Source organism: Saccostrea echinata, unplaced genomic scaffold (genome assembly GCF_033153115.1).
Source record: "Saccostrea echinata isolate AGI-Se365-2 ecotype Australia unplaced genomic scaffold, CSIRO_AGI_Sech_v1 ptg000014l, whole genome shotgun sequence".
NCBI classification, from domain to species: Eukaryota; Metazoa; Mollusca; class Bivalvia; order Ostreida; family Ostreidae; genus Saccostrea; species Saccostrea echinata.
The window spans coordinates 8,742,501-8,756,282 of NW_026889763.1; the positions used below are offsets into that span (position 1 = coordinate 8,742,501).

General features: G+C 35.1%; 2 protein-coding genes across 2 annotated transcripts in view; both read left to right on the forward strand.

Annotated features, from left to right (window-relative positions):
• LOC133186719 (tumor protein p53-inducible protein 11-like) overlaps window positions 1–13,782 on the forward strand; it is a 120,319-nt gene that overhangs the window by 23,418 nt on the left and 83,119 nt on the right. The gene's annotated exons all lie outside the window — the stretch shown is intronic.
• LOC133187188 (uncharacterized) lies at window positions 2,441–7,606 on the forward strand. The gene is made up of 2 exons (XM_061322553.1): window positions 2,441–3,729; window positions 7,519–7,606. Exons 1-2 carry the CDS (start codon window positions 2,519–2,521, stop codon window positions 7,523–7,525), a joined length of 1,218 nt encoding a protein of 405 aa, XP_061178537.1. The 5' UTR covers window positions 2,441–2,518; the 3' UTR covers window positions 7,526–7,606.

Here is a 13,782-nt window from a genome sequence, read left to right on the forward strand (position 1 = left end):
AAGTTTTACATAGGAATATATAGGAAAATTCTTTAAAAATCTTCTTCTCAAGAACAACAAAGCCACAATTAGTCATATTGATATGAAATCATCCTCAGGTAGTGTAGATTTAAGTTTTTTCAAATCATGACCCCTGGGGGTAGGGTGGGGCCACAATGGGGGATCAAAGTTTTACATAGGAATATATAGGAAAATTCTTTAGAAATCTTCTTCTCAAGAACAACAAAGCCACAATTAGTCATTTTGATATGGAATCATCCTCAGGTAATGTAGATTCAAGTTTGTTCAAATCATGACCCCCGGGGGTAGGGTGGGGCCACAATGGGGGATCAAAGTTTTACATAGGAATATATAGGAAAATTCTTTAAAAATTTTCTTCTCAAGAACAACAAAGCCACAATTAGTCATATTGATATGGAATCATCCTTAGGTAGTATAGATTCAAATTTGTCGAAATCAAGACCCCTGGGGGTAGAGTGGAGCCACAATTGGGGATCAAAATTTTACATAGGAATAAATAGGAAAAATCTTTTAAAATCTTTTCAAGAACAGGAAAGCCGTGATTAGTCATTTTGATATTGAAGCATCCCCAAGTATTGTAGATTCAAGTTTGTTCAAGGCATCCTCCAGTAGTAGGGTGGGGCCATAATCGGGGATCAAAGTTTAAGAAAAGAATATATATAAGAAATATCTTAAAATATCTTCTTCTCAAGAACAACAAAGCCATAATTAGTCATATTGATATGGAAGCATCCTTAGGTAGTGTAGATTCAAGTTTGTTCAAATCTTGAACCCCCCCTCCCTTCCTACCCCCCAGGGTAGGATGGCAGACACTTTTAAAATTCTGTTTCAGGAACAGCAAAACCATGATTAGTTATATGAATATAGAAGCATCCTCAGAAAATTTAGATTCAATTTCATTCAAAACATGGCAACTGGGGATAGGTTATGCCTAGAACAATTGATCAAAGCTTTACGTATGAATATATAGAAGAGGAAATCTGCTGACAAAGAACAGCAGGGCCATATTGACTCAGGTGAGCGTTGTGGCCCATGGACCTCTTGTAACATTATGCATCAAGCTAAAGGTGAGAACGTAATACCAATTTCAGTAAAATGCATTGTATATAAAACAGGATACGACATTCACAATATCCGAGTTTAAATGCTATACTAACAAGCTAATTCAGAGAAGCTGTGTCCCCTGCTTAAGGATAAAAGAGCATGTACGGATCTTGAGGGGTTGGGTCGGAGGATGGTGGGGTTGGGGGGATGGGATACTTTAAGAGTTGGGGGCGGGACCAAAGGGAGTTATGATATAAAATTTCATTGCAAAAGCTTAAAAGCTTCTTGAGATATCGCACGGAAATGAAAATTTTACACACAAATAGAATGTATAAATTTTTGACCTTGACCTTTGACCTTTTGACCTCAAAATCAACAGTGGTCTTCTTTAGGCCATAGGGAGTTTCAATGTAAAATTTCATTGCAAAAGCTCGAAGTTTTTGAGATATTGCGCGGAAATAAAGTGTTAAAGCAGACAGAATTTATGAATTCATGACCTTTACCTTTGACCTTAAAATCAATGGGGGTCTTCCTTAGGCCACAGGGAGTTGTTATATAAACTTTCATTGCAAAGGCTCAAAGGCTTCACAAGACATCGTGCAGAAACGAAAGTGTTGCAGAAAGACAGACGGATGTACGTTAGACAGACCTAAATAAATATCCCCCACTTTAAGTGAAAGCAGGGGACAAAAAGGAAAATTTTATATACCATTATGTCCTTGAACTTTGACCTTCTGTCTGTATTTACCAATTCATGTGATGCTCGTTACATGTATTGTCCAACAGAACTGTAATTTTGTTTATTCATAATTATGTTGTTTAAATCACAAGTATTAGTTATGGCATTGAAAAAAATATTGAAAAAATTTCCTTACTTTTCCATCTAAATCGAGCCATTTTGACCTTGACCTTTAACCTTTTGTTATGAAAATTGATTTTTTTCTTTGTTTTTGCTATTGTGTACTACATGTACAAATTTGGTTTTAATCCATTTTAAAATACTCAGGTATTTATTTGGAAACTGATAGTAGATACCTATTGCCCTTGTCTGGAATTCTTAAAAAAAGCATTAGTTTGTAACCATGGTAACATGAAAACAAGATATGAATACCAAGTGGTTCTTTACAATTTATATTACAACTATTTTTGGACTTTCAAACCAATGTATTAATTTTTTCCAATATGTCTGCAAAAATTTATACCAGGCTTTTCAAAAGAGCCTAAAATCTACAATTTCATTTCATAACCTTCGATAAGATACTTAGTGTTCTCTCCGCTTGACTCGCCGCTAGGTGACGCTATAAATAGCCATATAAAAAGTCTCCCTATAGAAATTTACTCATTCTTCGATTTGGCTCGTGAGTGACACTTACCTGGAATTGTTACGGTCCACTACACTTCGTGGTGTCCGTGTTCTTTTGTTTTTTACGTTTTTTCCCTCGACCTTGGTTTTATGAGGAAACATTCGGATGTATTGAGCATACCAGACAGTTCCATGTCCTTCTCAAACTGGTCGAGAGAGCAGACTAGGCGTTCTAGGTCGAGTTCGCCGGCGAATTCAAGAGAACACGTTTCTCGACATGGTCGCCATTTTGATAAAGGTGAAACCCCTAGTAGTGGGCACACCAAAGCTCAAACTCACAGTAAGAGTAGAGCGAAGAAAAGGAGACACTCTAGTTCGAGTTCTGGCTCCAGTTCAGATTCTTCAAGTTCTGACGGTTCTAGGAGTAGCAGTGATTCTAGAGCTTCTTCTCGTAAGTCACAGAAGTCGGGTTCGGAATCCTTTAATTCCAACACCGGAAGTAGAGAAAACGAAAGTAGCACCTCAAAACCAAAAAGAAGTGTAACGTCAGAAACGATTGAAGTTTACGAAAGATTTGACATTAATAACGATGTAAAAGGAGAAAAATTTGACAATGAGTTGAAACAGTTTTGTCAGCCATTCTTTACTAAATATTTCAGTGACGAAACCCTGAAAACTAAGATCTTGGACAAGTATCCAATACCCGATGCAGGTGATCTTTTCAAAGTGAAAAAATTAGATTCTTTTATCAGTCCTTTACTGGAAAAGAAAAACAAACAGTTTGATAAAGGAGCTGACAAAGGGGCACAAAATATTCAGTCGAGAATTTACAAAACCTTGGGGCCTCTTTCTAAGTTGTGGGGCATTCTAGAAGATCTGCGTGCTGCCTCTGGGGAGTCTCATGAAGTTGATAACGTTGACGTGACCCACATGTGTTCTTTGCTAGAACAGTCTGTTTGTTTGATTGGCCAAGCAAGTGTAGCAGTTGATCACCATCGCAGAGTCAATGCGACGGTGAAAATTACAGGAGATTACAAGAAGGCTAAGGCCATTTTGGATGAAAATGCTGAAGCTTTAGAAACTAGCGGGAGTAAACTGTTTGGTGATAAATTTATAAAGATCTTAAAAAAGACAGGGAAAAGAAGAAAAGAGGCTAACGAGGTAGTTGATGCTTTTCAGCCAGAGAAAAAGAAAAGAAAGAAGTCAACTTTTTACAATCGACCTTCTACTTCCTATACCAGTTACGGGAATAAGCAAAGGTTCAGACAGCCCTTTCAAGATGGGCCCTCCGCCAGATTTTTGGAGGGCCAAAGATACAGGTTCAACAGACCTAACCAGAGTTACAGAAAGAAGTCGGACAGGTATGGACAATATACCTCAAAATTTAGAAAGGGAAAGAACTCTTACTTATGCAGAAGAAGCGTTAAGCTCATTTTCTGTAGTAGTTCTAAAAAAATCGGAAATTTTTCCAGAAATTCTGGGTTTAAATCTACCGTTGGTAGATCAAGAAAATGTAATCCCTGTTGGGGGGAGGCTAAAGTATTTCATAAACAATTGGCAAAGAATAACAAAAGATCTAAAAATTCTAAGAACAGTTCAGGGAGTTTCTTTAGATTGGATAAGTCATCCAGTTCAAGAAAAAATTCCTCATCCCCCCGTTTTAAGGTCAGAACAAGAAAACATTCTTCAAGAAGAAATAACAAGTTTGCTACAGAAAGATGCAGTAGTAAGAGTTACTTCCCATCAATATCAATTTGTCAGCAACATGTTTACAGTCCCAAAGAAAGACGGGGGACATCGACCCATAATAAATCTAAAACCATTAAACAGATTCCTTCTTTATCAACATTTCAAGATGGAAGGTCTGTTCATGGTTCAAGATTTAATGGAAAGGGGTTTTTACATGTGCAAAATAGATCTGAAAGATGCATATCTGACAGTCCCAATCAATCAAAGGGATCAAAAGTTTTTGAGATTTCTATGGAGAGGGGAGATGTTTCAGTTCCAGACACTTCCATTCGGTCTGGCCTCTGCTCCAAGAATATTCACAAAACTTTTAAAACCAGTAGTAGGTCTTCTAAGAAGGTTAGGAATAAAACTCATAATCTACTTAGACGACATACTTATTCTAGCCAGAAACAGAGAGAAATTGGTTCAAAGTCGAAATACAACACTGTATCTCTTACAGATGCTTGGTTTCATGATAAACTGGAAAAAATCTATGTTAGACGCAGTCCAAGAAATTTCTTTTTTGGGGTTCGAAATAAGCTCCGTAAATATGCTCTTCAGATTATCAGAAGAAAAAGTGCAAAAAATAAAAGAAAACTGTACACAAGTTCTGAAAAAAGAAAGTCTGTCTGTCAGGGAAATGTCCCAGTTGATAGGAAAATTAATTTCAACAATGCAGGCAATAATTCCAGCAAAATTACAATGTCGATGCATGCAAATGACTCAGATCAAGGGGTTACTAGAAAACAAACATTACGAAGCAATGATTCCTATATCAAGTGGGGTAAAAACAGAACTAAGATGGTGGATAGATCAGTTAGAAATTTCAAATGGGAAATCAATCATTGCTTCAAATCCCTCAATGATTCTCACATCAGATGCCTCAGACCTAGGATGGGGGGCCACATACGAAACTCAAAGCACAGGAGGGTTTTGGTCCCCAGTAGAGAAATCCTATCACATAAATGCAAAAGAACTCCTGGCAGCTTTTTTGGCAGTTCAATCATTTGCAAAATCAAAAAGAAATATTCAAATTTTAATAAAAATAGACAATATAACAGCTGTAGCACACATAAACAGATTGGGCGGAACAAAATCTGCATTACTAAATCATCTGGTAAAACAAATATGGGATTGGTGTCAAGTAAATCAAATCTCCCTAGTAGCAGAATTTATTCCCGGATCTCTGAACACAAAAGCAGACTGGGAGTCAAGAAATCAGCAAGATTCAGGGGATTGGATGTTAGACAAACCAATTTTCAATCAAATTATGAATCTTCTAGGGTGGTGCAAAGTAGACCTTTTTGCCTCTCGTCCATCTTCGCTAGCCAAGGGTTTCTGATACGCTACTCTCCTCATAAGCCCTTGGCATACGGTGTTAAAAAAAGTTGGGATTTTTTTCTCAAGTTGTGATTGGAGTTGATCGACATCATTCGACCAATCATCAATTGTTTTTTTGTAAATGACGATATTTGCGTTCGGTATATATCTTGACTCTTTAATATCGGGAATGAAAAACGCAAGTAAACAACGATCCGTAAGAAAAAATGCCGTTCTATGAATAGCTATATGGTGTCATCCAATATCTTAAGCTACGTGCAAAATATGTGGTTAAGAATCTATACTGAAGATGTAGATTTGCATTTTAACATGTTTAAATAACAAATTAACATACCTCAATACCTTCTTCTTAATTATTCTTTAAAAAATTATTTTTTTTAAATATGCTTTTTATTTCTGTCGATGACGCAATCTGTGCGTACCAGTGGTAAGAATCGTGACCACGTGACGAAAACAATCCCGTCTTTTGTCAGCATCGTATGCCAAGGGTTTTTGAGGAGAGTAGCGTATCAGAAACCCTTGGCTATAGCGAAGATGCCTCTCGTCTAAACCATCAACTTCCTCAATATTACAGTTGGAAAGCAGACCCAGGGGCCAGGGGGATCAATGCTTTTCTACATTCTTGGAAGGGAATGAAAGCTTACATATTTCCCCCCTTCAGTCAGATAAGCAAATGTTTAGGGAAGATAAGGGAGGAACAGATAGAATCAGTAGTACTGAAAGCACCAGTTTGGCAAGCTCAACCCTGGTATCCTCTTCTGTTAGAAATGTTGATTCACAACCCAGTCCTTCTTCCACCATATCCCAAACTGTTAACATCTCCAACAGGCTTACCTCATCCTCTCACATCAGACAAATCCCTTCATCTAGCTGCATGGATGGTTTCGGGGAACACATACAAACAAGGTCTCTTTCTAGAGAAGCTGCCTCTTTACACTCCCAAGCATGGAGACCAGGAACTAGAGCAGCTTACAAAAGTGCCTGGGGAAAGTGGGTTGGCTGGTGTGGTTCAAAATCATTTGATCCAATTCACTCCCCTCTGGAACCTATTCTAGAGTTTTTAACTGTTTTGTACAATGAGAACAAACAGTACAGGACAATTAATACCTACAGATCTGCAATTTCCAAAAACCATGCCCTTGTAGAGGGTCAACGTGTAGGACAACATCCTTTAATTGTTACTCATATGAGAGCTATTTTCAATATGAGAACCCCAAAACCAAGATATCAAGAATCTTGGGATGTAGACATTTTACTCAAGTTTATTGATAACTTAGGTGATAACAGAAGCCTTTGTCTGAAAAAGTTATCGTGTAAATTAGTGGCATTACTTGCTCTGACCTCGGCTGGCAGAGCCTCAGAACTTAACCAGTTGAATGTGAATTTCATGATAGATTCTGGTGATTGCATTTCATTTAAATTGTCTAAACCTACAAAGACTTGCAAGCCAGGGAATCCTTTACATTCTATTGTATTCACTGCTTTTGAGACAAACACTTTATGTGTGGTAGAATGTATTAGATCTTATATAGAAAGAACAGTTGATTTTAGACATGTTTCAGACAACATAGACAGATCCTGGTTGTTACTGAGTTATGTAAAACCACATCACCCAGTGACAACTAGTTCTATTTCTAGATGGTTAAAAACCATAATGGCTGAAGCTGGTATTAACACTGACCAGTTTAAAGCTCATTCCACTAGGTCAGCTTCAGTATCAAAAGCTTATTTGGCAGGAGTTTCTGTTTCTGAAATTATGCAACAAGCTCATTGGGCTAAGGAGAGTACCTTTGCCAGGTTTTATTGTAAACCAGTACACAAGTCGAGCTTTCAAAATTCAGTATTGAAAAGGTAATAATAAGGGCTTTAAAAGAATACTAAGTATCTTATCGAAGGTTATGAAATGAAATTGTAGATTTCATAAGCACACGTAGTGTGTGCAATGGAATCCTAATTTCATGAATAACCTGAGATAAGATATGAAAGTGTTCTCACCCACCCTTCCCGTTACCTTTTGATTTTGTATTGCATTGGTTATATCACTGTCTGATATTAACTCATCACTGTCTGATATTTTTCAGATCATAAGAAGACTGGACAATTATAAAGAAAGAAGAGATTTCTTTGTTGAATATAATTGTGATTTGAATAAATCAATCTAAGAGTTTACTTCATTTTAGTTTTTCCTTACAATGTAAGGTTTACGTTGTACTCCCTCACCAATTGGAAGAATGAGTAAATTTCTATAGGGAGACTTTTTATATGGCTATTTATAGCGTCACCTAGCGGCGAGTCAAGCGGAGAGAACACTTTCATATCTTATCTCAGGTTATTCATGAAATTAGGATTCCATTGCACACACTACGTGTGCTTATGAAATCTACAATTTTTCCTCAGAAAAATCATACTTAAAAAGGGGGGATATTTTTTCTATGAGGTTAAGTTACTCAAATACTAGAAATTATCTAAAGAACTATAAAAATGATGTATTTTGACAAAAAGATAAAGTCATGTAAATATCTTGTTGTATTAAAGACTTTTAATTAGTCAAAAATGGTCATTTTCATCAAAATTTAGCATTTTTTAGGCCATGAAAAATGTATGTTGGTTGCCATGGTAACCATTGACCATAGCAACCATTTTATTATGAATTTTAGTTTCATACATCATTATAGGAATGTGTGCCAAGTTTCATAAAAATCTAAGACCTAGCGTGCCACACTCCCTATATAAGAGTTTAAATGCTTACAGAGAATGGCTATTAAATGGTAATAAAGAAATATATAATTAACATTTGCAACTAACGATGCATGCAAATTTTTAAAGTCTGTTATGAAACCTTTGTGTTGCATTTCTTGTATGCTTTGCATCAACAAATTTGTTCACCTGTTGTATTTAGCTGGTAAGGCTAACCCTTAACAGCATGAACCTCTAACTTCCCACTTGAATTTTGGAAAAAAATTTTGCGTATTGCAATTGTATTTTATTTAGCATGCGAAAATCGACTTTCAACAAGTTAGCGTAAATTTGATTTAGCGCATATCTAAATGTGCTAAATATAAATATATGTACTCCAGACCATCGTCGGAAACCCACGGCTGATTATGCTTCGTTCCTCTCTCCAAGATGGAGAGAGGAACCCAGCTTAATCAGCCGTGGGTTTCCAATGATGACTCCAGACATGATTTAGCAGAAGCTGCTTTCCACCAAAGGCACTGAAAAGAATACACACTAAATGTAATACTTTTACAGTATCTGACAGTGAGGCTGATCTTGACATTTGACCTTGACATTAGTAAAAGAAAAGTGTATACTCTGTTGATGCTGAACTCTTCTGATTATTGTATAGCATAAGTAAATCAAAAAGAGATGTTTCAAATATTTACCAAGAACTGACCATTGGCTTGACCATTAACCCTGAGATGGGTGAATGAAACACATTCTACTTTGTTGAGGGATGACCTTTTATGATTACCTATCCTAACTTCATTGACAGAAAGCATGATACCATCATTGTGGCTAGCCTTGACCTTTGACATTGTAATTGGTTAATAAGACAAGTTTATGTCGTTCTTGACCTTGAAATTTGTGATAAAACATTTTTATCTGACTTTTAATCTTGAATGTGGTAAATGTTGCCAGCATATCTTGCTTATCACTTTCAATTTCATAAATATTTTGATGCAGTATTTTCAATACTGATTTGTTTGTTAACTTTGAGCAGTAAGAAATTTACAATGGTATATTTTGCCTCAATTCTTTGTTTGATGGACTGATAACATCAAGATTTCATTGTATTAATTTATTACTAAATACTTTTTAATTCAGCCATATCATCTTAAACTGTTTATTGTATCAAATAAAACTGAAGAAAAAGTAATCAGTTGTTATGTTAATAAATACTGTGATCTTGGTAGGAAAACTTTAAGCATGCAGGGAAAAAAATTGCATCCAATAAGAATTATAGGCGATTATCATTGATTTTATTGTAAATTGATAGGATTTAAAGTAATTAAAAATAATGAATTAAAAACTCCATTATTATATTGGTGACTGAGATGTGTTTGGAAGTAAAAGTTAGTTAAGAAAGGCAATTCATCAGATTCTCAGGTAGAAGGTTAATAAACTAATGAAGTTAAATTTATTATAAAAAAGAGTAACTGAGAAAAATGATTTTTTTTTCATTAAAAATGAAATGAATTTTATAAAAAATTGTCATGAATTTCTCATAAAACCCCATTGTTTGTCAGTATTGATTTAGTTGAGTGCTGAGGGGGGATTCTAATCAGCCACAGATGACGATGTCAGTTCTTTTCCTCTTTCCCCCCTCTCCCAATCCATCATACACTTCTATAATTTCATCTTGAAAATCTAATTATGTCAGCTTGGTTAAAGCTTTGTTGTTTTGTTAATGACATTCCTAGGTAGACCAGATTAGAGTCCTCTATGCGTTTTAACTAAGGGATAATGTGTATTGGGGATGTAATCTTCCCGCATTAACTGTTGTTTTGCAGTTTGATCATTTGTAAATAGTCTTTTTGTCTCTGATCTTTTGAAATGGGGAAAGATCAATATTAGGTGCTCTTTCATAAAGTAAATTCCATATAAAACACATTAAAAACTGCCTTTCTGGTTAAAAATAAAATCTTTAATTGTATTGATCAGAGTGATTTCAATGCTCTTCATCATTTCTTTATAATCATCATTAAAAAAGTGTTTATGTCTTGTATACATTTGGCCCTACAGGCATAAGATTAGCTGATAAAACAGAAACAATTGGAAATATAATGGTGTCTGTCTTAACATTACATGATCAGTTTGTGACTGAGTGCTCCTACGAAAAAAAATCAAAATTACCCTCATATCCTTGGAACAATTGCAGAATATACTTTATGGAGTTTCATTTAATATGACTTAAATGGAGTATTTACAGAATATGATGGTCTGCTAAATGTGATTTGGAACAAGATTTCAGTCTAAAATTGCCTTCAGTCCAATCTGAAAATTGTTTTGGGACTCTCATTATTCCCAGAATCGTAGCAACAGTTGCTGGGATCAGATCCCGGGGTCTGTGGAGTGTCAAAATCATACACTAATGTAATTGGATGGACAATTCATGTCATTCAGATAAGAATGGAATAAATATAACAATTTTGCTCCTTAATTTCGATTGATTTTCTGATGTCTTTTTTGTAAGATATGGCTTTGTCCATATCCCCCTCGTGGTTTGATCTAACAGCAGATGAGATCGTAACAAACCATTACTGCCTTATTACATTGATTTGAGATTTCACCATACAGGAACCTGCACAAGATAAAAGATTAGGCAATTTAACATGAAAGGTATTTTTCTTGGAATACAAGGCTTCCAGAGAAACCAATTAAATATAGCTTTCACTAACAAGCCTCTGTCACATATCATCTCAAATTTTTAGCTTAAATGCATAATGTCTAGATAAAAGTAGGTTTAGGAACTTAAAATTCAGAAACTTTGCTTAAAAGGAAAAGAGCTATAAATCACATCTATTGCTTGAAATGAGGTGCTCATCATAAGGAAGTTTTTTTTTTTTTTTTTTTTTTTTTTTTTTTTTGGAAATGATTGTTAAGTAAGGGGAAAAGATCACATAATTCTACCAATGTAAACATTTAAACCTCTAGTGATTATTTTCTCATAAACAATTTGGATTTTTTTCAGTTTATTTTCTTCTCACCAATTTTATGGCGTTGTATGTCTTATTTTCCTTTTGCTGTTTTGTGGTTCTGATTTCCCTTTAAATCCACATTGTGATCCTCAAACACTATCTAGAATCACTCATTCAGAAAAAATAGGTCACATGCAGCAGCTGAAAAATGAATGGAAGTATATATTCCAAGAGAAACATCTGTACAGGGTTCTTGCAACAATAGAGTTAGTTTAGAATGGACCTGCTCAAATATATCTCCCTGATCTGTCCAAAAAATATAGGTCTCATACATATCCAAATCATGATTGTTAGACTAAGTAAATCTTAATTGTCATCTCATCGCAAGTTTAATCAATTTAGATATTTAGCTGCTTAAGAATAAACCTGTGAAAAAAATTTAACCAGATCAAGGATTTGGAAAATATAAACCACTTGCAACTTCTGAGCCCTTAGTGCACACCGATGTACAACCTGATTATATGAGTTGCATTACTAATGAGAGACAAATTCTTCAAAAAAAAATGTACAGTTCTTTTGACAAACTTTCTGAAGGAGTTACAGGGCTAAATTCTGAAATGTCATTGTACCCTGCTATCATGAAAGCACGCTTTCATACTCAGGGTCATTAAAGGATGACTGCACTTAAGGACATGCGGAATTTGCAACAAAATAAACTTTCAAAAGAAGCATTTTTCTTTTCATTGCAAGAATGGCAACATCCAATCTACAAATTTATGTAATAACGTTTAATAAAAGTGTGTATTTACAAAGTTCGAATCTGTTTTCAAAGGCAGGGATCATCACAATTTTTTGAATCTCCGTACGATAATGAGGACGCCCACTTTTTTACTGACTTTATACATAGTCAGCGCATGTTTGTCTATTGTTCTATGTTTAACAGTAGTTGTATATTTGCATAAATAATAATGTGTCAAAAGGAGATTAATAGACAAACATGCGCTCATGGTTAAAAAGAGAAAAAAACTGCTTCTTCTTACATTTGCTCTCTGTGTTGTAACCAAGGATTGTGACATGTTGAATATTATAATTCACCACGTGATGTCTTACTTTAGGTAACTCTGTGAATACTAAATTCCGTGACTTGTAAGGTAGCATTATTGTGCTAACTATAGGACATTGTGTTCGAACGTAAGTCATCTGGCATTGATATACAATCTTTTGTGCTCATATTGCTAGTTTTGTTTTGAAACCTTTGTCAGAAGTGTATTTGTGCCATACAGAATGGAGAGGGAGATTGGAAAGAGTGATCACGTTCTTTTTTTCAAACATGTCATTGTTATTCATCAAGTCTAATTTTAGACCCATTATTACAGTGTTAGCTCCACCTATCATGCATATCTAATGTTCATTCAAGGGCAGGTAAGTGTAAATTCACTACAATGAAGCGCATTGAAGTGGTAAAATTCTCCGTTTGAGTGGAATTTCTTTAGAACTTTGATTGTCATATAATGACACGCCTATTTCTTCAGAAAGGAAAAACAACGGTCAAATGGTTTATTCGAATACCTGTATAACAGGTATTCCATAAATATAATAGCCAATCAAATTGACAGTCTACATAAACACCGAGTAAAAACATGTTCGACCGATGGATGTTTTGTGGTAACTTTATTAAACATGATAAATTCATAAATATGTACATATTCGTTGCAATACGTGTTTTACAGGAGCATGGTCTCTATCTCTCTCTTACAACTTTAAAAATACCTCCATTTCAGTGTAACTCATGCTGCTAGTAGAAGAGAGTGGGGTTTCTTAAAGCATTACGACAAATATTTCTTTCTCGTTTCTATAGAAATGGGCATGTCATTATGTAGCAATTGACGTTCAATAAGAAACACCCAAACTTTCCACTCTAACGAAAACTTTTACCACTTCAATGCGCTTCATTGTATATTTGGAAAGCATTAAGGACAAAAAACATTGAATCATTTTATTGTATCACAGTCTAAAATCATTTTAAGATTTAAACTTGGTTCCAAATTGACAAGATTCTTTCATAAACATACAAAAGTGAAATAAGGTTTAGCTATAAAAGCAACAGAAGCAACCGAAAAAGACCCCAAAACAGGTGTTAAGTGCAGTCATCCTTTCATTCTTCTGTCCATTAGTTTGTTCCATCTTTGGAAGTCTATCACAAAAACTTGAACTTTGGTCATGAGAGAAGATGGGGCTTTCATATTTCATGTGTGCATTACCTGTGATAAACCTTTCTGAATGTGCAATAATTTTTGACCCTGTGACTTTGACCTTGAAGTTTGACCTACTTTTCAATATGTTTAACATTGGTAATAACTATTGAATTAGAGAAGATAGGGCTTTCATATTTCACATGTGCATTACCTGTAACAAGACCTTCCTACTTTTATCCCTGGAAATTAACCTTGAAGTTTGACCTACTTTTCAACAGCTCTAACATGTTCATATTTCACATACGCATTACCTGTGACATGGGCTTTCCAGATGTTGTATGTTTCTTGTACAATTGTACCTCTTGACCTTGACCTTGAATTTGAACTTTTTTCATTGGTAATAGTTTTTGAATGAGAGAAGATGGGGATTTCATATTTCACATGAGAATTACCCATGACAAGACCTTTCTGGACATACTAATTTTTAGCTTACCTGAGCCAAAGGCTC

Excerpts from the sequence above, each read along its gene's own strand:
- LOC133187188 (XM_061322553.1), top strand. The coding sequence starts at position 2,519 with ATGAGGAAACATTCGGATGTATTGAGCATACCAGACAGTTCCATGTCC.